The 26,461-nt window shown below is 35.2% G+C and overlaps 1 protein-coding gene across 3 annotated transcripts in view; it reads left to right on the top strand.

Annotated features, from left to right (window-relative positions):
- The window catches only part of CENPK (centromere protein K), a 41,641-nt gene that overhangs the window by 6,998 nt on the left and 8,182 nt on the right, over nt 1–26,461 (top strand). For all 3 annotated transcript variants that reach the window (XM_059417976.1, XM_059417977.1, XM_059417978.1), the window contains exons 3-8: nt 1,526–1,674; nt 3,951–4,007; nt 9,463–9,535; nt 14,435–14,481; nt 25,778–25,860; nt 25,958–26,056. In XM_059417976.1, the coding sequence (XP_059273959.1) occupies nt 1,558–1,674; nt 3,951–4,007; nt 9,463–9,535; nt 14,435–14,481; nt 25,778–25,860; nt 25,958–26,056 (476 nt within the window). In that variant the 5' untranslated portion in view covers nt 1,526–1,557. The remainder of the gene's footprint in view (nt 1–1,525; nt 1,675–3,950; nt 4,008–9,462; nt 9,536–14,434; nt 14,482–25,777; nt 25,861–25,957; nt 26,057–26,461) is intronic.

Here is a 26,461-nt window from a genome sequence, read left to right as displayed (position 1 = left end):
TTTGAATTTCAGGATTTCATACTCTTATTAATTTTCCTCTTACCCTTTTGGTGCTTTTTAGACTGTTTTGGTGGTTCTTCCTCATTTTCTCCAGATCTGGAACTCTTCTCATTCCTGCCTGTACACTCTTGCTTTTGTGATCTCACCCAGTCTCACAGCTTTAAATATTTTGTATGGTGATGACTCAAATTCTAGCTTGAAACTTCCCCTTCAACTCCATACACATACATTCAGTTGCTTAATCAGCATCTGCACTTTTTTAGCAAGTCCGAAATTGAATTCTTAATCATCTCTCCCCCATACCTTGCTGAATCTGTTTCCTCCACTCTCTTCTTCATCTTAGAGATCAACTGGCAACTCTTTCTAATTACTTAGTTCTAAACTTTTTTTTTAAAAAGATTTTATTTTTTTATTTGACAGAGAGAGAGATCACAAGTAGGCAGAGAGGCAGGTACAGAGAGAGAGGAAGAAGCACGTTCCCCGCTGAGCAGAGAGCCCGACGTGGGGCTCGATCCCAGGACCCTGAGATCATGACCCAAGCTGAAGGCAGAGGCTTAACCCACTGAGCCACCCAGGCGCCCCAGTTCTATACTTTTTTAATAATAAAAAATTTCTTGGATCATTGCAATAGCTTTCTAACTAGTTTTCTGCTTCTGACCTTATTGGCTGTTCTTAACCAGAGTTTTACTATTAAAATTTAATTCAAATTAAGTCATTCTCCTATTGAAAACCCTCTAATTGTTTATTATCTCAGCTGAAGTCGTTAAAATGGCTACAAAGCCCACATGGTCTCATCCCTCTAATCTCTCTGATTCCATCTTGTGTTCTCTGCTTTACTTTGCTCCAATCACACTGGCTGCTTTACTGCTCCAGGAACATGCCAGTCATATTTCCTGCCCCAGGGTCTTTGCACTGGCAGTTCTCTGCCTGCAGCCTCTTCCTCTAAATATCCCCATGTTTTACTTCCTTGTCTCCTTCATGTTTTTGCTCATTTATCAACTTCTCAATGACCTTAAGTGACCACAATTGTTTACAAAATTGTATTACCTCTGCCCAAGCACTTCCTATTTTCTTCCCTGTCTTGCTTTCCTCCATAAAATTATAATTATTTCCACTTATATTAGGGTGCCTGGATGGCTCACTTGGTTAAGCATTGCACTCTTGATTTCAGCTCAGCTCATGATCTTAGGGTCCTGGGAGGGAGCCCCATTTAGGCTCCTCACTCCGCTTGAAGATTCTATCTGTCTCTCTCACTTTGCCCCTTCACTTACTAGCATGCACTCTCTCTCACTCTCCCTGTCTCTCTCAATAAATAAATAAATCTTTTTTAAAAAGTTAGTATTTCCATTTGTAAATTATTTGATATATATAGAGAGAGAGAAAGAGAGAAAAATGTAAGTTCCATGATAGGGAAGGATTTTTGCCCATTTTGTTGACTCTTCACATGTATAGTTCCTAGGTGAGTATCTGGGAGGTGATAGGTGTTCAGCAATATTGTTAAATGAATAAATATTTTTTACTTCAGTTTTTCTTACAAGGCTAATTATTACAAGGCACATGTCAGTGAATCAGCAAGATCTGGATCCAGACAGTACTACAGATATGGAAGATGTTACAAATGCTGAAGAAGAACTTATTAAAGAATGTGAAGAAATGTGGAATGATATGGAAGAAGTAAGTACCAAGAGGTAAAAGTGAGATAGATATATATATATATATATATATATATATATATATATATATACACTACTATAAGATTTAATTCCATTTCATTAATAGACTTAAGAAAAATAATTATGCTTGTTCCTTAAAGCCATTATATTATACGATAAATGTTATATATAGCTTTTAGACCTTTAAGCATTTATTTGGGATTCTTTATGCTGCAGAGTATAGAGCTATAGAAAGAAAAAATTATTGACAGTCCCTGCCATAGGAGGTTATCTTCTAATAGAGGCAGTAGCCATTGTATTAGAAATATTGTGGTAGAAATGCAAAGGCATCTTTAGGACAAGTAATAATCCTAGATTGAAAGAGTCAAGGATAGCTTTCTAAAAGCAGTAATAACTAGGGGTGCCTAAGGTGGCTCAGTTGGTTAAGTGTCCAACTCTTGCTTTTGCCTTGGGTGATGATCTCAGGGTTCTGAGATTGGGCTCTGCATCAGGCTCTGGGCTGGGTGGGAGCCTTAAGATTCTCTCTCTTCCTCTCCTTCAACCCCTCCCACCACCTCTAAAAATTAAATAAATAAATAAAAAAGCAGTAGAAACTGAATTCATTTCTAGAGAATAAATAGGAAGTAGCCTCTGAGAGAGTTACACAAAGGAGAAGGAACAAAACATATAAACATTGGGAAAGATTACAGAATTCTAGGTAGAATATTACGACTTAGTAAATTAGAAGAAGGATCTGTGGAGTGAGGCTGGAAAAGAAATTAGGAGCAAAGACATGGAGGATTTTGTCGAGTTTATAGTATGGGGAGCTATTAAAAGATTATAAACATGAAGTGATATGAGATGCAGTTTGGGAAAAGTATTGGTGATTTTGAAGAAAACGGAATATAGAGGATGGAGACTGTAGGTAGAAATAGCATTTAGAAGGCTCTAGTACTAGCTCTGAATAAGTACTGTAGGACGAAATCCTATCATTGCAAATGGTAGGTTTCAAGAGTTACTAAGGAGGTAGGACCAAAAGGATTTGGAATTTAATTGTTCTGAAATGGGGGAAAATTACAGATATTTTCAGGTTTCTCATTTGGGCCAACCTTGGTGAGGTTCATTTCCTAAGACAGAATAGAGAAGTAGAGAGAACATGTAATTATGGAGTTTGAGTGAAAATATGAATTAATTTAGAAAAAGTTGTCTTTGAAATTTATGTACATTTTCTGATGAATCACTATCTGGTAAATTGCAATATATTGGTAAAAGTTTTTTCTACTAGCATAGTGTATGGTATAGGCCACAGGCTTCACATCCTGTTCTTTGCTGTAAAATTTTATATTAAAGCAGGTTATTGGTTTTCTTTTTTTCCTTTTTTCTAAATTATTTTTTAATATAAATTATTTGTACACCCTATGATTAGTGTATTTTCAAGATAATATAAATAATTGTTTTTTGTTTGTTTTGGTATTTTTTCAGTATAGAAATGGAATTTAGAGATAAAAAATTTTGGAGGGTGCCTAGGTGGTGTAGTCAGTTAAGTCTTTATTTCGGCTCAAGTAGTGATCTCAGGGTCTGGAAATAAAGCTCCATGTTGGGCTCTGAACTCAGGATGTAGTCTGCTTGGTATTCTTTCTCTCCTCTCCTTTGCCCCTCTCCCTGCCCCTGCTTGCTCTCAAATAAATAAATCTTTAAAAAAAATTTTTTTTGTATAAATAAATAACTGCTACCAGAAATAAACATGAGTGAAATTTAAATTACCCATATTTTCAGTCAGATATAATCACTATTAATGGTTGTGGGTTTTTTTTTTTAATGGAATAGAAACAGTATCTCCTGAAGGCTTTATTTTCTAATGATCTTAACTATCTTTTTACCTCTTTTTGTTATTTTCTACAGTGCTTTCCTTCTTATTCTCTTATTTCCTATTTTTCTATTATCTAACTTCAAATTCACTCTAACTATTAGTTTGTATTTTCTTTTTCTTTATATCTTATGCTCATTTTTTTGTTCTATTTAGACTCTCGTATCCCTTTCTACTTTTGATGTATTCATCATGGGACCTGTTTGGGGGCCTTCCTGATCCTCTTACTTAGAAAGTGAGGAATGTAAACTCTTCTCTTACATCAGTTATTTGTATTTATTATTTTAAAAGGAATATTACACTGACTGGTATACAAGAGGGAAAAGTAATTATCTGTTATATATAAAAGCTTATAGTGTATGACTTGTTTTATTTACTTTTTTTGTTTTGCTTTGCTTTTTGTTTTGTTTTTATTTACTTTTTAAATCAAGTGTCAGAAAAAATTATCACTTGTTGGAACTGAGACACTCACTGATTCAAATGCTCAGGTATGAATTCTTTTTTTCTTCCTAAAAATAGATAAGTTTAATTCATTTTGTTTTGGATAAGAATATTACTCATCTATATGAATGGAAGTTTGTTGATACCTATATGCTTAATCTCTTGGAAAATTCTCTACTCTTCCTGATTTAAGAGAAATATTCTAAATACTTTTTAAATAAAGTATTATAAATATTTTATTATCTTTTAATAGTTACACATATGTTTAACTGTTGAGTGAAAAACTGCAATTAAGATACCTTGTTAAAAATTTAAACACCTTTTCTACTTTGTCTTGGGTATAATAGCCAGTTTTTTTTTTTTTACTCTATGTGTGAAACTTAACTGATTTTATTATATGCTTAAATAAAGGATTAAGATATCCATTTTAATAATCAAGGACCTATGAAATTGGTTTAGGAATATACCAGTGGATCAGTGCAATGGATTCAGAATTTTAAAAATGACAAAGATGGGGCACCTGGGTGGCTCAGTGGGTTAATCCTCTGCCTTCAGCTCAGGCCATGATCTCAGGGTCATGGGATCGAGCCCCACATTGGGCTCTCTGCTCAGCGGGGAGCCTGCTTCCCCCTTCTCTCTGCCTGCCTCAGACTACTTATGATTGCTTTCTCTCTCTCTGTCAAATAAATAAATAAAATCTTAAAAAAAAAAAAGAAAAACAACAAAGATGATAGCCAGTTTGTGGGAAAAGGATGAATTAGTTAATAAATGTTAGTGGTGCAACTAGTTATCCATTTGGGAGAAAATAAAATTGGACCTCTGTATTTCATTGTAGAAACATATATTCTGGATTGATTGCTATAAAAATCTAACAAGAAAAGTTGGGGGACTATTTGTGCAATCTAAGGACAAGACAAACTTCTTGGCTAATAGCAGAAACCTAGATATTATAAAAGAAAACGAGATATATTTGTCCATATGAAAAATTAAAGATGTTTTAGTGTTAACTTTAAGAACACAGTCAAATATACAATTGAGTCTAAAGAAAGATCTCTAAACTGGTAGTAGCATGTCTGAAGACATAAGAACCAATTGAAGGTACTCCTGAATTCCGAATCACACAGTTTACATTTGAAAACAGGTTCTGTTTGTTACAAGGGCAGCAGGTGAGGAAGGTGAATGCTTGTGTCTGCCACCAGCAAGCTCCAGTTGAGGGTTCATGTGCTTCATGGCCTTTTACAGAGCAGAAGACAAGTGAAGTCAGAATCAAGACCAGCAGTCATCAGTTTATGGAGGGAGATATAATATGGAAGATTTCTTGAGGGCTTTCATTTTTTTGTTCTACCTCTTTTCATTACAATTGGAATCAAGTTTACGTGTAAACTATTGGTGATTTAAGTTTCCTTTTGTTCTATTTAGTGTAAAACTGTCTAATTGGAAAAAGGAAGTTATGAAAAATAAAGATTGAACTACTGCTCCATAAAAACATAAATTTGATATCATTGGAGCATGAAAAGGAATAATGACCTTGATCGATTATAACAATATGAAAAAATGAAAATCTGTGAGCATAACAATACTGAATAAAAATGAGAATGAGAGAGAAAAAGAAGGGGGAAAAAACTAACTTGTCACTTTTGGAAGTATCTATTATATGAGGTCTTTAAAAATTAGTAATAGAGAATTAAGCCATCTTTTTAAAAAATTTTGCATCTATCAATAAATAAAGAGTTCTCTTATATCAGGTAAAACTGAATGTTGTATTTGAAACAGCCTTGTATAGTAAATAAACTCTTATCTGGTTTTCTTGGGAAATATGGCTTTCATATTGTAGAAACTGAGACCTGCTGAATCAGGATTATTAGAAAGGTAGAGCAGACACTCTGGAAAACAGTATGGAGATTCCTCAAGAGGTTGAAAATAGAGCTACCATATGACCCAGCTATTGCACTACTGTGTATTTACCCTAGAGATACAAATATAGTGATCCAAAGGGGCACCTGCATCCCAAGGTTTATAGCAGCAATATTCACAATAGCCAAACTGTGGAAAGAGCCCAGATGTCCATTGACAGATGAATGGATAAAGAAGACGTGATTTATATATACAATGGAATACTCAGCCATCAAAAAAAAAAAGAGAGATCTTGCCATTTGCAACGACATGGGTGGAACTAGAAGGTGTTTTGCTAGACAAAACAAGTTAATCAGAGAAAGACAATTATCATATGATCTCACTCTTGTGGAATTTAAGAAATAAAACAGGATTATATGGAAAAAGGAGAAATCAAAACAATATGAAATTGAAGAGGGAGACAAACTCTAAGAGACATTTAATCATAGGAAACAAACAGGGTTGCTGGAGGGGAAGGGGTAAGGTGATGGGATAATTGGGAGATAGATATTAAGGAGGTCATGTGATGTGATGAGCACTGGGTATTATATAAGACCAATGAATGATTGATTTATACCTCTATAACTAATAGTACGTTGTATGTTAATTGAATTAAAATAAAAAAAATTCTCAAAATAAAAAAGTAAAATATAATAATTGCATAGTTTAAAGAAAAGGAATACTAGGTGCTATAAATAGTAATTGAAGGAGTACATTTTTAAATCCCGCCCCCCCCCCCGCACGAAAAAAAAGAATCACTAGGGATTGGGCCTATACATTTCCTGAATGTTTTTCATGCAGTGAGCCAAACAAATAACTGGCTTTGGTGGAAGTGCTTATATAGTTGTAAAGAATCCAACCTGAGGTAGTTAGTAAGAACATTGTGTAAGGGATCCACAAAAAATCTTTTTTCCTGTTGTGTTGAGAGTCCCCAAGATTAACCCCAGGGGTAATTCACAACACTCACAGTAACTCAGAGGAGAACTCACAAAGCTCAGTGTATAGTTATATTCATGGATAAGATACATTACATTAAAAGGATGCAGACTAAAATCAACAAAGGGAAAAGGACTATAAGGTAAAGTCCAGAGGATATGACAAAAACTTTCAGGAGTCCTCTCTCAGCGGAGTCATACAAGATGTTCTTAATTCCCCCAAGGAGTTATAGTGGTGTGAAATGTTTTCTACCAGGGAACCTCATTAAGATTCAATGACCAAGGTGTTTTGTGGGGACTAGTCACATAGGCACCTGCTGCGTAGCAGTTACAAAATACCAGACTTCCAAAAGGAAAGCAGGTGTTCAGCTTAAGTCATATTCTTTGCAAAAACAGTTAAGTCACAATGAGCCACTCTTAATAAGTTTTAGTGGGAACCATCTCAAAATACAAGTTCCCAGATGCCAGCCAAGGGCCAACCCTGAAAACAGGCCTTTAACTAATCTTAGGCTTGCTTGGTTACCTTTTTTGTGTGCTTATTAACATTAAAATTTCAGCATTAAAATTCCGTTTTTAAAGAAAGAAGTTCTTTTAAATAAGAAAATGGAAGGGATTCTCAAATTTCATATAAATCACTTTAGAAATACTGCTGTTGTTTTTTAGGAAGTATTGTTTATGGCAAGATCAGAAATAATTTGAGTGTTTGCCTTAGTTGGGCTTTGGGAAGGTAAGAACTGTACTTCATCAACATAGTATAAGGTTGAAATGTATGAAATTACTTGTTTTTTTAAAGATTAAAAATTGAATATTTGTTATTTGATGCATTTCAACCTAATATGTGCAGGAAAAGTGATACCAATTTCTTATCCCTAAGATAGTTTTGTGTAGTTTACATACTACTTTTTAAGAATTTGTTGTTTCTTAGTTATAATTAGCATTTATAAAATTGCTTTATGGTTCACAACAAACCTTTCACATTCATATTTAACTATCTATAAGAAAATAATGTTAAAGTCTCCTTTGGTAAAAATTTTAAAAACTGAAAATGCATTTTTATGCATTACATAAAGCTTTTAAATACCCTAGGTTTTTTGCCTCTTGACTATTCAATAGTCAGTGCTTTGATACAGAACAAAATCTTTGAATGAACCTGCTTTGTATCATAAAAATTGGTTAAGGGGCACCTAGGTGACTCACCTGATTAAGCATCCATTTGACTCTTGATTTTGGCTCAGGTCATGATCTCAGGGTGGTGTGATTGAGCCCCACATGGGGCTCTGTGCTTAGCCTGGAGTCTGCTTGTCGCTTTCCCTCTGCTCCTCACCCAGCTTGTGCATGCACTCTCTCTCAAATAAATAAATAAATAAAATCTTTTGAAAAATGGCTAAAAAGACAGTATTTATTCTTTCAGTGTAAATATTACGGTAATACCCATTGCATTTTTTATCTGACTGCCAATAAGAATTATATAGAGGTGATAAAAATGTTCTGAAATTTAACTTTAAGCATACATAGTCTTCAATTTAATAATCTAACCAGGCAACAGATTTATCACATAGATTTATAATTCTTAAAATTTAAGTGCTTGGAGCCACTTACTATCAGAAACATATCATCTTTAACCATTGTTTGAGATTGGTTTTTAATAAAACCAATTTAACAAAATTGGTTTTTTAAATAGCCTTTGGAAACAATCTCATTTTATAATTGTCTCTATATATGTACTTAAATAATTTTTTTTTTATTAAGTAATCTCTGCTTAATGTGGAGCTCAAACTCACAACCTGAGATCCATAGTGCATGCTCTACTACCTGAGCCAGCAACCTATTTAAAAGAAGTCGCTATTTTTCCTAAGGTGCATAGAGAAAAAAAGAGTATCTTTAGGGGCGCCTGGGTGGCTCAGTTGTTAAGTGTCTGCCTTCAGCTCAGGTCATGATCCCAGAGTCTGGGATGGAGCCCCATGTGGGGCTCTGTGCTCAGTGGGAAGCTACTTTCTTCCTCTCCAACTCACTCTGCTTGTGTTCCTCTCTAGCTGTGTGTTTGTCAAATGAATAAATAAAATCTTAAAAAATATATATATATCTTTAAAGTAAATTTGTGTTTTTTAAAGTAAAGACTATCCCCACCGTAGGGTTTGAACTCCTGACTCCAAGATCAAGAGTTGCATGCTCTACTGACAGAGCCACCAAGTTTCCCCTAAAGCAAATTTGTCTAAAAACTGTTGGCAAGAAATAACATCTTATGTTTTTGAAGATTTTATTTTTGAGTAATCTTTATACCAAATGTGGGGTTCAAACTCACATTTCTAAGATCAAGAGTCATATGCTCCACTGACTAAGCCAGCCACATCCCCTTATATTTTTAAAGTAACATTTATTTAGGGAATAAAAGAAATATATTTAGGTCCTTTTATTTTAGGTTGAGTGCTAAAGTAGAACTGATCATTTTTTGAGACTGTCACTGGAATAACGGGCAACTTAGGAGTGATAATTAATAATTGTTTAAAGCAGAATTCTGTTTGGAGTAATAATTTTTTATACTTTGGATGCCTGTTATTTTAGCTGTTTATGTTAGGAACTTGAGATAAAGTATTAAGATGTTTATACTTTCATCTGTGAGTATCTAAGAATATTTTGTAAAAAATGACTGTTTTATACTTTCTTTTTTTTATAGCCATCATTATTAATTATGCAAGCGAAATGTTTGACTGCTGAACTCAGTCAATGGCAGAAAGAAAGCCCTGAAAGTAAGGTTCTTGTTTTTAGATTTATATTTTTGTAAAGAAATTAGTGGCAAGTTAATTTAATGATTAGAAGAATTATAAGATCCATTTCACCTTGTTGAAATTGCCTAAATTTTTCTTTCATTTATATGTTATTTTGTGCTTATTTTATTATTATAGAGGAATATGTTTGTGTGACATTATAATAATCTTGAATTATAGGAACTTATTATAACCATCATTTGATCCTTAACAGACACTATCTTACCTGCTCAGTAGAAACTATAAATTGTGTCTTAAAAAATGAAACTTACTTAGTAGAGGGCACCTGGGTGGCTCAGTCACCTGAGGTTATGACCTCAGAGTCCTGGGACTGAGCCCTGAATTGGCTCCCTGCTCAGTGAGAGAGTCTGCTTTTCCCTCTCTTTTGCCTCTTACCCCATCTTGTGCTCTTTCCCTCTCTCCCTCTCAAATAAATAAATACAATCTTTAAAAAAAAAACGTACCTAGTAGAAAAGTTATTTTATATACTTATTTACATAGGGACCAGACCACATAGATTGTATGTTGCCTCTTGACTTATTCAACAGGGGCCAGCTATATATTTGCCTTTTTTCAAGAAATAGAAAATGGCTTTATTTATTAATTATTATTATTTTAAGATTTTATTTATTTATTTGACAGACAGAGATCACAAGTAGGCAGAGAGGCAGACAGAGAGAGAGGAGGAAGCACCTCCCCACTGAGCCGAGAGCCTGATGTGGGCCTTGATCCCAGGACCCTGGGATTACAACCTGAGCCGAAGGCAGAGGCTTTAACCCACTGAGCCACCCAGGTGCCCCTAGAAAACTGCTTTAAAATCTGCCATTAAAATACCCATAATTTCTATTATGAAAGCTTATTTGTTTGTGCCACCTATATGTGTATATTTGGTATTTTACATGGACTGTACCTCTTTCTTTTAACATCTCTGTTCTCCTTTCTCCTGCCCATTTGCCTCCTTTCCCTGAGCTCCCCCCAGTTCTCATTTTAGTCCCCTTTGTAGGTTTATTGTTCTCTAATCCCAGTTGTTAGGATTCTTCTGTTCATTCTCTTTCTAGGCAATTTCATCTGCATTCTTTATTTTAACTACTTACTATATTCATCCCCACCACTGTTTTAAAAACTACCACATGGGGCGCCTGGGTGGCTCAGTGGGTTCAAGCCTCTGCCTTCGGCTCAGGTCATGATCCCAGGGTCCTGGGATCGAGCCCCACATTGGGCTCTCTGCTTAGCGGGGAGCCTGCTTCCTCCTCTCTCTCTCTGCCTGCTTCTCTGCCTACTTGTGATCTCTGTCAAATAAATAAATAAAATATTAAAAAAAAAAAACTACCACATGGTAGTTTTTAAAATTTTAGCATTTCTGGTATATAGACAGTTGTTACTTTAATTTGCATTAAACTATAGATCCTTTTTCCTCCTTAGGATTATATTTAGCATCTCAAAGTCTGCTCATACTATGCTGTTAAATTTGCTGTTCTCTAGAGGACTGTGCCCAGCAATTTTCACTTACTACTCTATATGCTATTGCAGCATTATATTTCCTCCTTTTGTTTTTATATGTTATATCTGCATTAACAACTTCTATATCGGTTTGCAAGGCCTGCCATAACAAAGTACGATGGACTTGGATTGCTTAAACAACAGAAATTAATTTTTTTCTTAATTCTGGAGGCAGGAAATCCAAGATCAAGGTGGTTTGCAAAGTTGGTTTCTTCAGAGGCCTCTCTTCTTGCCTTATAGCTTGCCATCTTCTCCCTTGGTCTTCACATAGTCACTTGTCTGTGTACTAATCTTTTTTTAATTAAAAATTTTTTAATTTTAATTTTTATTAATTATTTTTATTAACATATAATGAATCATCAGGCTTACACACTTCACAGCACTCACCATAGCACATACCCTTCCCAATGCCCATAATCCAACCACCTTCACTCTTTCCTTCCTTCCCCCAGCAACCTTCAGTTTATATTGTAAGATTAAGAGTCTCTTATGGTTTGTCTCCCTCCCGATCCAATCTTTTTTCATTTTTTCCTTCCCTACCCCCCAAACCTCCTGCCCTGCCTCTCAAATTCCTCATATCAGAGAGATCATATGATAATTATCTTTCTCTGACTTATTTCGCTCAGCACCATACCCTCTAGTTCCATCCACATCGTTACAAATGGCAAGATTTCATTTCTTTTGATGGCTGTGTAATATTCCATTTTATATATATATCAACCACATCTGGACATCTAGCTTCTTATACTAATCTTTTTGTATGAAGCTGCCAATCATAATGGAGTAGTAGGGCCCATCCTAATGACTTCATTTTAACTTAGTCACATCTTTAAAGACCCAGCTCCAAATATATGCACATTCTGAGGTGCTAGGGATTAGAATTTCAAAATATGAATTTGGGTGGATAGGAGGACACAATTTTCATGACTGCTTCCAAATCTGTTTTTATAAGCCAGACTTTCTGCAATGTCATTCTTAGATATCTTTCTACTTTCTAGACATCTTTTCCAAAATATTCTATACATGCCTCAGATTTATAAATTGATCTCCATTCTCTGATCTATTGTATGGAATCTGTTTAAATCAACCATAAATTTAAGAGTCCTTCTGGATTCTTCCTTTTTCATGTATTACATATAGCCAGTCATTAAATATTAACCCCTATTGCCACACATTTACTCTAAGTCTTCATCACCAATCCACTAGTTTGTTATAATAGACTTTTACTTCTTGTTCAAGATTGTTTTTTATTAAATAGAAATTTTCAGGGCGCCTGGGTGGCTCAGTGGGTTAAGCTGCTGCCTTCGGCTCAGGTCATGATCTCAGGGTCCTGGGATCGAGTCCCGCATCGGGCTCTCTGCTCAGCGGGGAGCCTGCTTCCTCCTCTCTCTCTCTGCCTGCCTCTCTGCCTACTTGTGATTTCTCTCTGTCAAATAAATAAATAAAATCTTTAAAAAAAAAATAAATAAATAAATAAATAAATAAATAGAAATTTTCAAACTTGAAAGTTAAAGGTCCACCTTCATTTTTTTGCATGTGTATTATCTAGTTTTCCCATTACTATTTGCTAAGAAAATTGTTCTTTTCCCCATTGAGTTGTCTTGGCATCCTTGTCAAAAATCATTTGACTATGTAGTGAGGATTTATTTCTGGATTCTCTGTTCTCTTTTATTGGTCTATATGTCTGTCTCTGTTGCCAGTAGCACACTTGTTTGATTATTATAGACTTATAGTAAATTTTGAAATTAGCAAATGTGAGACCACCAACTTTGTTCTTCTATTTGAAGATTATTTTGGCTATTTGGGGTACTTTGATATTCCATGTGAATTTTAGGGTGAATTTTTCTGTTTTCTACAAAAATGTTATTGGGATTTTGATAAGGATTGCATTGAAGCTATTGGTCAATGTAGGTAGTATTGGTGTCTAATAATATTAAGTCTTCTAGTCCTTGAACATAGGATATTTCTTATTGTTTCTATCTTTGATTTCTTTCAGCCACATTTTGTAGTTTTTAGCATACAAGTCTTTTGCTTCCTAGGTTAAATTTATTCTGAAGTATTTTATTATTTTTGATGCTATGTATCAGGGAATTTTAAATTTTTATTTTTCTTATTATAATCATCCCTTATATACACATTTTGTACTGGTAAAACCAAACACACAGGCTGGCCTATGGGCCAAATACCCATTTTGCTCTGGGTTGCCGGTCCCACAGACTGCCACACTGAAAGATTTAAAATAACTTTATAGTTTTAGAAGCTGCTGTATTGTGTGGGCTGAAATGATTATATGAATCAATACTGAAGTGCTACTCATGACCACACTGACCAAAACGAAGATTATTAACTTTATGTTCTTAGAATCCTTCTCATTGCATTTATTGAAATGATTTGGTAGAAATCCTGGGGCTGCCGATATACAGGGCCTATGAAGCACTTGTGGGAAGCTCTCTCCTGTCAGAAGACCCTTTAGAAATAGCAATTAGATTAGAAATTTTTCAGTAGCATATTATTTGAGAAATTTTAATTAGTACTTTATTAAAGGTAAACTTAAAGTACAAAGGTTGAACTTTTCTAAGTATAAGGATTTAATTTTGCTATACAAAATTAAACTGAAACTTTATACTCATAAATTGGCAAAAATTTAGGAGAGTTTGTATCTTTTGCTGTTTCTTATTGCTAGGAGAAATTCTTTAGAAAAGAATCTGGCATCCTATATTAAAATAAAAAATACATATTTCCTTCTATGAAATTCCATTTCTGGGAATTTATCCCAAAGAAATAAAAGCACTAATGCATAAAGACATAAGTTTAAAAATGCTTATGGCATCATTGTTTTTTGTGGCTAAAAGTTAAGTACAAAGTTAATGTTCAGTCAGTACTGTTATCAGTCAATACACTATGGTACATTTATCCTGTGAAATAATTTGTAGTGATTTAAAATTATGAATTAGATTTATACCAGATAAATAGAAAAGATTTCCATGGGGATTTTGTTGAGGAAAAATAAGAAGAATATATATGATACTCCATTCTTGTAAAACCAGCAATAGCAAAATGAATAACCCTTGATGTATATGTACAGATGATATACATGTACATATATATACACATGCATAGGATCATATAATTAGAGATATATTTAAGGACACACTATAGACTATTAACTTTATTTTTGAGAAATTGAAAAACAAAACAAAAGGCACAAAACCCAAAAATGCTTCAATGTCATGTTTGTCTAAATTATATGTAAGTTGGTTATATATGTAAAGATGTTAAATAAGAAAATAGAAGTATCTCAAAAACCACAAAATCAAATTCTTTATTTTTGAGAGTTAACTAAGCATAAATGTATAATTTTGGTTTGTTTTGTTTCTACAGTAATTCCACTGAATGAAGAAGTTCTAGTGACATTAGGAAAAGAAGAGGTAAGTCACTTAATCAGTCTGCAGTAACCCTAATTAACTTATAAGTGTTTGGGATTCATGATATAAGTAGGATGAATCTACTTTAAAGCCATATTGATTTTTTATTTTGATTTTATGTTTTATTGGATGGAATATTTTAAATGACTTGAATTTTGTTTCACCAATTTGTATACAGAACTGTTATTAGTACTTAATATTAAACTTTATTCTTTTTCTTAATTTTCAGTTGATTAAACTCCTCATAATAAAAGCATAAACATTAAACATAGTTAAATGATGATAATATACATCTGTTCTTCTCAAAACTTAACCTACATATCAATAAAGACATTTTTTAACATGTAAGTCCATTAGGTCAAACAAGAATTATAAACAAGGTTGTAATGCATGGAAAGAAATAAGTATCTGTGTGTCAAGAGAATTAGACAGGGATGAAAAGATATCTGGCCTACAGAGTTGAAAAAAGTCTTGGGATTTGAAGGAACCTAATACCTCAGTATTCAAGGTTCAAGTCCAAAGCTAAAAACAAGATTTCTTTAACAGCAGAACATGACTGTCAGGCTTTCTTTCTTCTAATCAGGCAGCTAACTTTTTACTCCCATACTTAGAAAATGGAGGTATTGGATATGGAGACACTAAACTACTGAGGCTCTGGACTCAGAGATACCAGGTTGGGTGTTTAGTAGGGTTGGTGTGCAGGTCAAAAGTCAGAAAGATCATTACTGTGTGGTGGAAGTACCAGCTCCTTCTCCAGAGGTCTTACAATCTATTATAAAATAACCTCAGACTGGAGATAAAATAATCTTCTCTGGAAAATCTAAACGGCTTAAGAAAAATGATCCGTAAGTGTTAGTATATGGGGTTCTCAGTGAAAAAGCAGGATTGGTGTACATTGAAAAATCTCATTCCTACACAGAGTTTTTAGTATTTCTGAGTTTTAAATGTAAATGTCCAGCCAATGGTCATCAGCATTTGTGAATGCCTCTAAATGGAAAGGCAGAAACCCTAAACAACTGACAAAGATGAACCTTAAGGAAGTAGAGATAATTCAGGGAACAAAGAACTTAATAATATCTTCGGAAAGACAAAAGTTTTTTGATTAAAAAATAGCGGGAGGGGTCTCTGGGTGGCTCAGTCATTAAGCATCTGCCTTTGGCTCAGGTCATGATCCCAGGGTCCTGGGATCAAGCTCCGCTTCTGGCTCCCGGCTCAGCAGGAGGCTTGCTTCTCCCTCTCCTACTACCCCCTGCCTATGTTCCCTTCTTGCTCTTTCTCTTCCTCTGTCAAATAAATAAATAAAATCTTTAAAAAAAAATAATGGGCACCTGGGTGGCTCAGTTAAGTGTCTGACCCTTGATTTAAGCTCTTGTCATGATCTCAGAGTCATGAGATCTACCCCCATGTTAGGCTCCTCACCCACTCATTGGAGAGTCTGCCTGAGATTCTCTCTCTCTCCCTTTGCCCCTCCCCCTGCTTGTGCATGTGTGCTCACTCCTTCAAATAAACAAATAAATAAATAAATCTTTGAAAAAAAATAAAAAATAATGGAACATCAACTTAAGAAAAGTACTACTTCATACCCCCTTGACATTGCTAAAGTCAAAAGACAGACAATAACAAGTATTGGTGAAGATATGGAGAAATTAGAACATTGATAAACTGCTAATGGGAGAATAAAATAGTGCAGCCCCTTTGGAAAACAGTCTGGTAGTTCCTTGGAAGATGAAAGAGTTGCTATTTGAACGAGTAGTTTCACTCCCAGCTGTATACCATAGAGAAATGAAAATAAGTGTGTGTCCACACAAAAACTTAAACATGAATGTTCATAGCAAAATTTTTCTTTTTTTTTTTTTTTAAAGATTTTATTTATTTATCAGAGGAGAGGGGGAGAGAGCGAGCACAGGCAGACAGAATGGCAGGCAGAGGCAGAGGGAGAAGCAGGCTCCCTGCCGAGCAAGGAGCCCGATGCGGGACTCAATCCCAGGACGCTGGGATCATGACCTGAGCCGAAGGCAGCTGCTTAACCAACTGAGCCACCCAGGCGTCCCGCAACATTTTTCTTAATGGCCAAAAAGATTAAACAACCCAAATATTCATCAACTGATGAATAGAGAAATGTGATATGCCTATACAGTGATGTACTATTGTCTAAAATAATGAATTACTTTATGTCCTAATATAGGTGTATCTTGACAACATTGTGCTAAATGAAAGAAACCAGTCACAAAATATTGCATATTATATTATTTCACTTATATGCAATGTCTGTAATAGGCAAATCCGTAGAGACAGAAAGTAGGTTGTTGCTTATTGATTAAGGCTGGATGATTGGAGAGGAGATAGTAACTGCTAATGGATATTGCTAACAGGTTTACTTTTGGGATGATGAAAATGTTCTAAAATAGATTGTGGGGATGTTTGTACGACTCTACAAGTACAGTAAAAATAACTGAATTATACACCTTAAATGGGTACTGTGTTGTATGTGAATTGTATCTCAATGAAGCTGTTATTTTGAAAAGGACAAATCAGAATAAGAGCCTTTCTAAATAAAAACATAATACCTGAAATAAACACAAAAATGTTGGTAGTGATAGTCATGGAAATCTCCTACAGAGTAAGGATGGCAAAAAAAGAAAACAACTGGAATAACAGAAGATAGTAGAACTATAATATCAACTCAGAAGTACAGAATAAAACCAGCAGAGGTTCCAAAATTAAAAAAAAAAGAAAGAAAAGGGAAGGGAAGAAACCTAAATAATACATGAACATTTTCCTAGAATGGAAAATAAAGATTCTTTTTCATATTGAAATGATCCACCAGATTTTCAGTATCATTAATTAAAAATGACATGATATAATGATGCATTGTAATTTTTCCCTTTGGTAGCAGTCCTTAGCTAGCAACTCTGGTTTGAACTGGCTGAAATTCAAACGATGCAGTACCAGCATTGGCCTTAACATTCTGCTTTCATTTTAACTATTACAGATAAAAATAATAAAGAGATTGAATATTTAGCTTGTTTGTTTCTCTTGTTTGTTTCTTGTATTTTATATCTCCTTATGCATCCTGTCAGCCAACTTATGCATCCAGTCAGCCAACTGTCTGAGAAATTTTATGTCCATTTCTAAATTCCCACACTACTTCTGCTTATAAATATTGATCATGGTCCAGCTGTTGTCTTCTATCTTGTTGACTGGGTAAACATCAGGTGCCAGGTTCCTCATTCTCTGCCCCATTATTCTTCTTCTTCCCATAGAGTGCTTTCATTATGTTTTGGTGAGCCAAGGTCAGTATAGCAAAATCCCACTTTTGATGCCATCTGTTGTCAGGGTTTTCCCTAAGACCACTCTGATTTCGTTGATGGGCACACAGGAGTCAGAGAAGCTATTGTACTTATGGTTACAGTTCGTTATAGTGAGAAGATACAGATTAAAATGAGCAAGGAAAACACAGATAGGCTAAGCTTATAGTAATCTTTTCCCAGTGGAGTTGATAAATTTGTTTATAATTCTCCTTGAAACTGAGTACACAACACGTACAAAGTATTGTCATGTAGGGAAGTTCACCTGGGACTTATCTAGAGTTTTTATCAGTAGTCAGTCACTATGCTTAAGGGGCTTCCTTGACTGACCTCTCCTACTCACACTTCAGCCCTCAGAGCAAAACTGCATTCACCATAAATCACATAGTTAGAATAAACTCTCTGATCAAACTGGTGCCAACTGTGGCTTGAACTCACAACACCAAGATCAAAGGTTGCATGCTCTACAGACTGAGCCATCCTAGCACCCTGTATAAACACTCCGATGAGACATAATATTCTAAGGCCTCAAAGCTCATCCTTTAAGGTGTCCACAAGGGACCTGTCCTGAAAGCAGGCCCTTCTTGGTAATGTGCAGGTGTGCACCCTTGGATTGCTCAGTTAACTCTTTCCTGCACACTTATCTTTTTATTTTCTTAACAGTATCTTTAAAAAAAAGTATGTTACTAAATGTTCCATGGGCAGCTTACTGAATTGACTGAGATTCTATAGTTTAATTTGAGGAGTATTGACATCTTTAGCCCAGGGATCCATGAGACCTGTATGATCTCTGTATTTACTTAGGTCTCCATCTATTTAGTATTTTTAAGATTTATCTCATCAGTGTTTTATAATTCATTATATCAAAGACTAAAAAAGAAAAAAGACATTTTACTGTTCCAGTGAATTCAGGAAGAATAAATAACAAAATTCAATATTAATTCTTTATTTTTTTTAATTTTTATTTTTTTAAGCAAACTATCCCATATGTGAGACTTGAACTCATGACTCCAAGATCAAGATTCTCTTACTCTACTGGTTGAGCAAGCCAAGCATCCCAATTCATGATTTTTTAAAAGACTTAAATTGTAATAGAGGTGTACAGGTCTTACACATTTTTGTCAAGTTCATCCCTTTGGTACTTCATATTTTTTTTTTTAAAGATTTTATTTATTTATTTGACAGACAGAGATCACAAGTAGGCACAGAGGCTGGCAGAGAGGAGGCTCCCCGCAGAGCAGAGAGTCCGATGTGGGGCTCGATCCCAGGACCTGAGATCATGACCCGAGCCGAAGGCAGCGGCTTAACCCACTGAGCCACCCAGGCGCCCCTGGTACTTCATATTTTTGATGCCATTAAAGTGGTATCCTTTTTTCACTTGTCAATTATTTAATCCTGATACATACAAATACAATTAATATTTATATATTGATCTTCTACTAGTGAGTCTGAAAAACCCCTTTATTCTAGTGGCTTTTTTGTAAATGTTGTAGGATTTTCTACATAGCTAGTTATGTCATCTGAGATCAGAGGAAATTATATTTTATTCCTTTACAGCTGGATGCCTTTCATATCCTTCCTTCTTTCCTTCCTTCCTTCCTTCCCTTCCTTTCTTTCCTTCTCATGAGCAAGAGGGGCAGAGGGACAGGGAGAGAGACTCTCTAGCAGACTCCATGCTGGGCACGAGGCTGGACTCGGGGTTGGATCTCACAGCCCTGAGATTGTGATCTGAGCTGAAACCAAGAATCAGGTGTTTAACTGACTGTGCCAGCTAGGTGCCCCTACATGCCTTTCATATATTTTTCTTGGCTTATTGTACTGTTCTAGAAGATTTATTTAATTTTTTTAGAGATTTATTTGAGAGCAAGAGAGTGCACTAGCAGAGGGAGAGGGAGAGAATCTCAAGGAGACTCCCCACTGAGTGCAGAGCCCAACACAGCTCAGTCTCACAACACTGTGATCATGACCTGAGCAGAAACAGAGGCGGTGGCTTATCTGACTGAGCACCCAGGTGCCCATGGAATATTTAGTAACATACTTAATGAAAGTGGTGAGAATGGACATTTTTTCCCTTGTTCCTGACCTTAGTGGATAGCATTCACTCTTCCATCATTTAAGTGTGATGTTAGTAGTAGGTTTTTTATAGATTCCCTTAATTAAGTTGAGGAAATTACCTTCTATTACAATTTATGGAGTCTTTTTCCAAAATCATGAATTATTATTGAATTTTGTCATTTATTCTTCAAAATTCATTGAGAAGATTTTTTTTCTATTTTAGTCTATTGATATAAAAATTACATTAGTTTTAAAAACATGGGATATTATATTAGTTTCAGGTATACAATATAATGATTCAATAATTCTATACATGTTTTAGTCCTCTTCAAGATAAGTACACTCTTACTCCCCTTTATCTGTTTTCCCTATTGCTCCATACACCTCCTCTCTGGCAACCTAGTGTGTTCTCTATATTTAAAGACTCTTTTTTTCTTTGTTCTTTAGTTTCTTGAATTTCACATGTAGGTGAAATCATATGGTTATAGTCTTTCTCTGCCTGATGTCTTTTGCTTAGCATTATCCCCTCTAGATCCCTTCATAACTGTTTCAAATGGCAAGATGATAGCAAATATATACCACATCTTTATCTGTCTATTGAAGGGCACTTAGGTTACTTTCAAATAAATCTTGGCTATTGTAAATAATGTTACAGTAAACTTAGGGTTATATATATATATCTTTTCAAATTAATGTTTTTGTTTTCTTTGGGTAAATACCTAGTAGTAGACTTACTGGATCATATGGTGATTCTATTTTTAATTTTTTGAGGAACCTCCATACTGTTTTCTACAGTGGCTGCGTCCATCTGCTTTCTCACCAATAGTGCTTAAAGATTCCTTTTTCTCTACATCCTTGTCAACTTTTGTATTTTCTTGTGTTTTTGATTATAACCATTCTGATAGTTATATAATGATACCTCACTGTGGTTTTTTAAAGATTTTTTTTTTTTTTAATTTGACAGAGAGAGATCACAAGTAGGCAGAGAGGCAAGCAGAGAGAGAGAGAGAGAGAGGAGGAAGCAGGCTCCCTGCTGAGCAGAGAGCCCGATGCGGGACTCGATCCCAGGACCCTGAGATCATGACCTGAGCCGAAGGCAGTGGCTTTACCCACTGAGCCACCCAGGCGCCCCCTCACTGTGGTTTTAATTTGTATTTCCCTGATGATTAGTTATGTTGAGCACCTTCATGTGTTTGTTGGCCATCTGTATGTCCTCTGTTTTTTTGTTTTTTTGTTTTAAGATTTTATTTGGGAGAGAGAAAGCGAGCACAATAGGAGGCTGGGGGTGGCACAGAGGGAGAGGAACAAGCCTACATAGGGAGCCCAATGCAGGACTTGACCCAGGACCCCAGGACCCTGACCTGAGCCAAAGGCACACATCTAACCTACTGAGCCACCCAAGCATCCTGTGTGTTTTCTTTGGAAAAATGACTATTCGGGTCCTCTGCCCAGTTTTAATTGGATTATTTATTTTTGTTGGTATTGAGTTGTGTAAGTTCTTTATATATTTGGATATGAACCCCTTATTAGAGCATTTCCAAATATCTTCTCCCATTCAGTAAGGTTTTTTGATGGTTTCCTTTATATTTTGGTGTGGTCTCAGTAGTTTAATTTCACTTTTGTTTTCCTTGTCAGAGGAGACACAGCCGGAAAAATATTTCTATGGCTGATGTCAATGAAATTTCTATGGTTGCCTGTGTTTTAGAAATTTGACGGTTTTAGGTCTTTCATTAAGGTGTTTAATCCATTTTGAGTTTATCTTCTGTATGGTATGAGAACGTGGCCCAATTTCATATTTTTGCATTTAGCTGTCCAGTCTTCCCATCCTTCTTCCCATTTGTTGAAGAAATGGTCTTTTTCCCATTGTATATTCTTGCCTTCTTTGTTGTAGATTAATTGACCATAACAGCATGGATTTACTTCTGGACTCTATATTCTGTTCCATTGATCTATGTATCTGTTTTTGTACTATGCCGTACTCTTTTGATTACTACAGCTTTATAGTATATCTTGAAATCTGGGATTGTGAAACCTCCAGCTTTTGTTTGTTTACAATATTGTTTTGGCTATTTGGGTTTTTTTGGGGTTCAAAAATTTGAATTTGGGGTTCAAAAAATTGAATTCCTAAGAAATTAGGATGATTTGTCCGAGTTCTGTGAAAACTGCCGTTGGTATTTTCGTAGGGATTGTGTAAATCAAATTCAATCAAAAAATTGAATTGAATTTGGGGTTCAAAAAATTGAATTCCTAAGAAATTAGGATGATTTGTCCGAGTTCTGTGAAAACTGCCGTTGGTATTTTCATAGGGATTGTGTAAATCTGTAGATTGCTTTGAATAGTATAGACATTTTTTTTTAACAATATTGATTTTTCCTAGAAGAAACTCTTTTTTTTTTTTTTTAAGATTTTATTTATTTTTCTGACAGACAGAGATCACAAGTAGGCAGAGAGGCAGGCAGAGAGAGGAAGGGAAGCAGGCTCCCCGCTGAACAGAGAGCCCGATGTGTGGCTCGATCCCAGGACCCTGGGATCATGACCCGAGCTGAAGGCAGAGGCTTTAACCCACTGAGCTACCCAGGCGCCCCGCTAGAAGAGACTCTTAATCTCAGGAAGCAAACTGAGGGTTGCTGGAGTGGAGGGGGATGGAAGGGATGGGGTGGCTGGGTGATGGACATTGGGGACAATATGTGCTATGGTGAGCACTGTGAATTGTGTAACATTGATGAATCACAGATCTGTACCCCTGAAACAAGTAATATATTATATGTTAATAAATAATAAAAAATTTTGTTTTTTTCTGCCCATGAGCATGCAATACCTCTCCATTTGTTTGTGTCATTTTAAATTTCTTTCATCATTGCTTTATAGTTTTTGGAGTATAGATCTTTCACCTCCTTGATTAAGTTTATTCTTAGGTATTTTATTGTTTTTGGATTTTGGATTAGATTGTTTTCTTAATTTCTCTTTCTACCACTTCATTATGAATGTATAGATATGCAGCAGTTGCTGTATATTAATTTTATACGATGACTATGCAAATTAATTGACTTGTTATATTAGTACACTGATTTTTTTTTTTTTTTTAAGATTTTATTTATTGGGATGCCTGGGTGGCTCAGTTGGTTGGACGACTGCTTTCGGCTCAGGTCATGATCCCGGAGTCCCAGGATCGAATCCCAAATCGGGCTCCCAGCTCCATGGGGAGTCTGCTTCTCCCTCTGACCTTCTCTGCGCTCATGCTCTCTCTCACTGTCTCTCTCTCTCAAATAAATAAATAAAATCTTTAAAAAAAAAATAAAGATTTTATTTATTTATTTGACAGAGAGAAATCACAAGTAGTCAGAGAGGCAGGCAGAGAGAGAGAGAGAGGGTAGTAGGCTTCCTGCTGAGCAGAGATCCTGATGCGGGACTCGATCCCAGGACCCTGAGATCATGACCTGAGCCGAAGGCAGCGGCTTAACCCACTGAGCCACCCAGGTGCCCAGTACACTGATTTTTTAAAAAATTATATTACCTGCTTAACCATATATTCTTAGGGTAAACCCACTTTGCTTAATCTTTTTTATTTATTGATGGATTTCATTTAGTAAAACTTTATTAAGATTTTCTGTGTCTATGTTAATGAGAGATAGTAATCTGTGGTTTTCTTTTCTTGTGACATCTTGGTCAGACTTTGGTATCAGGCCTAACAGAATGAGTTGAGAAGTATTCTCTTTTCAAAAGAGTTTGTATAGAGTAAATATTATTTATTCCTTAAATGTTTGTTAGAATTCACAGATGAGGGACGCCTGGGTGGCTCAGTTGGTTGAGCAGCTGCCTTCGGCTCGGGTCATGATCCCAGCGTCCTGGGATCGAGTCCCACATCGGGCTCCTTGCTCAGTGGGGAGCCTGCTTCTCCCTCTGCCTCTGCCTGCCATTCTGTCTGCCTGTGCTCACTCTCTCCCCGTCTCTCTCTCTGATAAATAAATAAAATTTTTTAAAAAAGATTTATTAAAAAAAAAAAAAAGAATTCACAGATGAAGCCATCTAGGCCTAGAGTTTTCTTTGTGGGAAAATTTCTCGCCACAAATTCAGTTTTTTTATGGCTAGTTAGGTTTTTCTCTGAATAAGTGGTGGTTTGTGTCTTTTAAAGAGTTTGTCCATCTCCTCTAATTTGTTATATTTATTCAGTTTGTTCTTAATATTCCCGTATTATCATTTCAATGTTTATAGTATACATGTAACCTCTCTCATTCCTAATGTTATTAATTTTTGTTCTTTTTTCCTGTTGTAATTAGTGTGGGTAATTATGATGACCACCTCAAAGAATCAGCTTTGGGTTTCATTGATTGGGTTTCATTGACCCCTCACCCCCAATTTTCTTCTTGTTTGTGTTACTTTTTATTCAATATACTTTTATATTTTATTTGTTCTTTTTGTTATGGTGGAAGCTGTCCTTAATTTGAGTGCTTTTTTTTTTTTTTTTTTAGATTTTATTTATTTATTTGAGAGAGAGAGAGCATGAGCAGGAGGAGGAGTAGAGGGAGAAGCAGACTGATGAGCTGATGAGGGGTGGGAGAGCTCCATCCCAGGATCCTGTGATCATGACCTGAACAGAAGGCAGATGCTTGAGGGACTGAAGTACCCAGCTGCCCCAAGAGCTTTTGTTTTTCTAATATAGGCTTTTATTGCTGTACATTCTCACCCAAGTACTGCTTTTGCTTCACCCCAGAAATTGTTATTTTGTTTTTATTTTCAAGTAGTGCATAATCCTTTTTTTTCTCATAGATTACTTGTTTGACTCATGGATTTTTTTAGAAGTATGTTTTTAATGTTTAAGTGTTTGCAGATTTTCCAGTTACCTTTCTATTATTTATTTTTAATTTAATTATATTGTTAGTTCATATTTAATATAATATCAGTGTGGTTGCTCTGAAATCTTTGTACTTGATTTTTCTTTCCTATTTGTATTACCTTTTCTCTGTTCCTGTTTTCCTCTCTTTCCAATTTCTTGACTTCTGTAGTTTTGAAAATCATTCTATTTTATTTATACTATTGGTTTACTGGTTAGTCCCCCCCCCCCTTTTTGTGGTTGCTATAAGGTTTATGATATACATCTTTAAATTATCACTGATTTAGATGTGTAAAAAGCTAATGGAAACCCTTGACATCAGAAGAAAGGAATATTAGCTAATATGTTCTAGAAACAAAAAGATACTAGAAAAAACTCCAGATGTTATTGTAATTTTCTATAGCCACACAGTCTTCTTTGATGTTTCTCAAATACGTCATACATGCTCTTGCCTCAGTGCATTTGTACCTACAGTTTTCTCTGCTTGGAACATTCTTTTGCTAGAAATGGTCATGTCTTTCTTATCTCATGTCTTCTTTATCTGCTGCTCTACTGTTAAGCTGATCAGAGAGATCTCTCTATGTCATACTACCTAAAAGAGCCATTCCTATTCCTCATGTCTGTCTGTGTTCCTATTTTGACTTATTTTTCTTCATGATACTGATCACTTGCTGGAGTTTATATATTTGTTTGTCTCAGTTCTCCTCTTTGTTCATCTTTGAATTCCTGACTCCTTCAACAATGCCTGGTAGTCTACGATCAATATATATTTGTTAAATGAATGATAATCATTTGTGTCTGCTTTTGTATAGTTTCCTTAGAAAAGAGACCTAATCTAACTGATTACTGAAAACTTATTTTTTAATCATCTTTCAGTATCAAAATGTATTGCTCAAAACTACTTCTTACGTTTTTGAATTTAACAAATGAAATGTTATAAAGAACCTAGTATCTGCTGTATATTTTCCTTTCAGGCTTACTGGTGGGCTTTTTTGCTCTTGATTTCTGACTATCTATCCTAAACAATTAATGTAAATTTCACTCATTAAAAAATATAACTATTTATAGGATTATAGATTAAGCAATTTGAATTATTTTGTTCTAGTTCCAAAAATTGAGACATGATCTTGAATTGGTACTCTCTACTATTCAATCAAAGAATGAAAAGTTAAAGGAAGACTTGGAAAGGTATAACTATATTATATTACCTTTAATCACTGATATATATTGAATTGGTATTAATGTTTTATTTGACTGTGTTGGTATTGTTTTTCCATGTTTAAAGGGAGCAACAGTGGTTCGATGAACAACAACAGATACTGGAATCTCTTAATGTACTACACAATGAATTGAAACATCAGGTTTTGACATTTTCTGAATCCAGGTATTTGTATTCTAATTTTTTGAAATAGGAAAAAGTTATTTTTTTATGTTACATGAAATATGTACATGAAAAGAAGGGAAATTTTACTAGAAATTGTGAATTTTACTTTAACTTTTGCTTGTTGTTAGTTACATTTGATTAATGACTTGATGGATAGTTTCCCTGCATGTTAAATAGAAAGTTTTACTTACTTTTTTTTTTTAAGATTTTATTTATTTATTTATTTGTCAGAGAGAAAGGGACAGAAAGAGCCCATTAGTAGCGGGAGGAGCAGGAGTAGCTGCAGAGACACAGGAGCATGGAGCATGGAGCCTGATGCAGAACATGATCCCAGGATTCTGGGATCATGACCTGAGCTGAAGGCAGACGCTTAACCCACTGAGCCATGCTGTGGTCCTGAGATTT

Source organism: Mustela nigripes, chromosome 12 (assembly GCF_022355385.1).
Source record: "Mustela nigripes isolate SB6536 chromosome 12, MUSNIG.SB6536, whole genome shotgun sequence".
NCBI lineage: Eukaryota > Metazoa > Chordata > Mammalia > Carnivora > Mustelidae > Mustela > Mustela nigripes.
The sequence above is the reverse complement of the archived record's forward strand: the minus strand, read 5'-3'. Positions and strand labels throughout refer to the sequence as shown.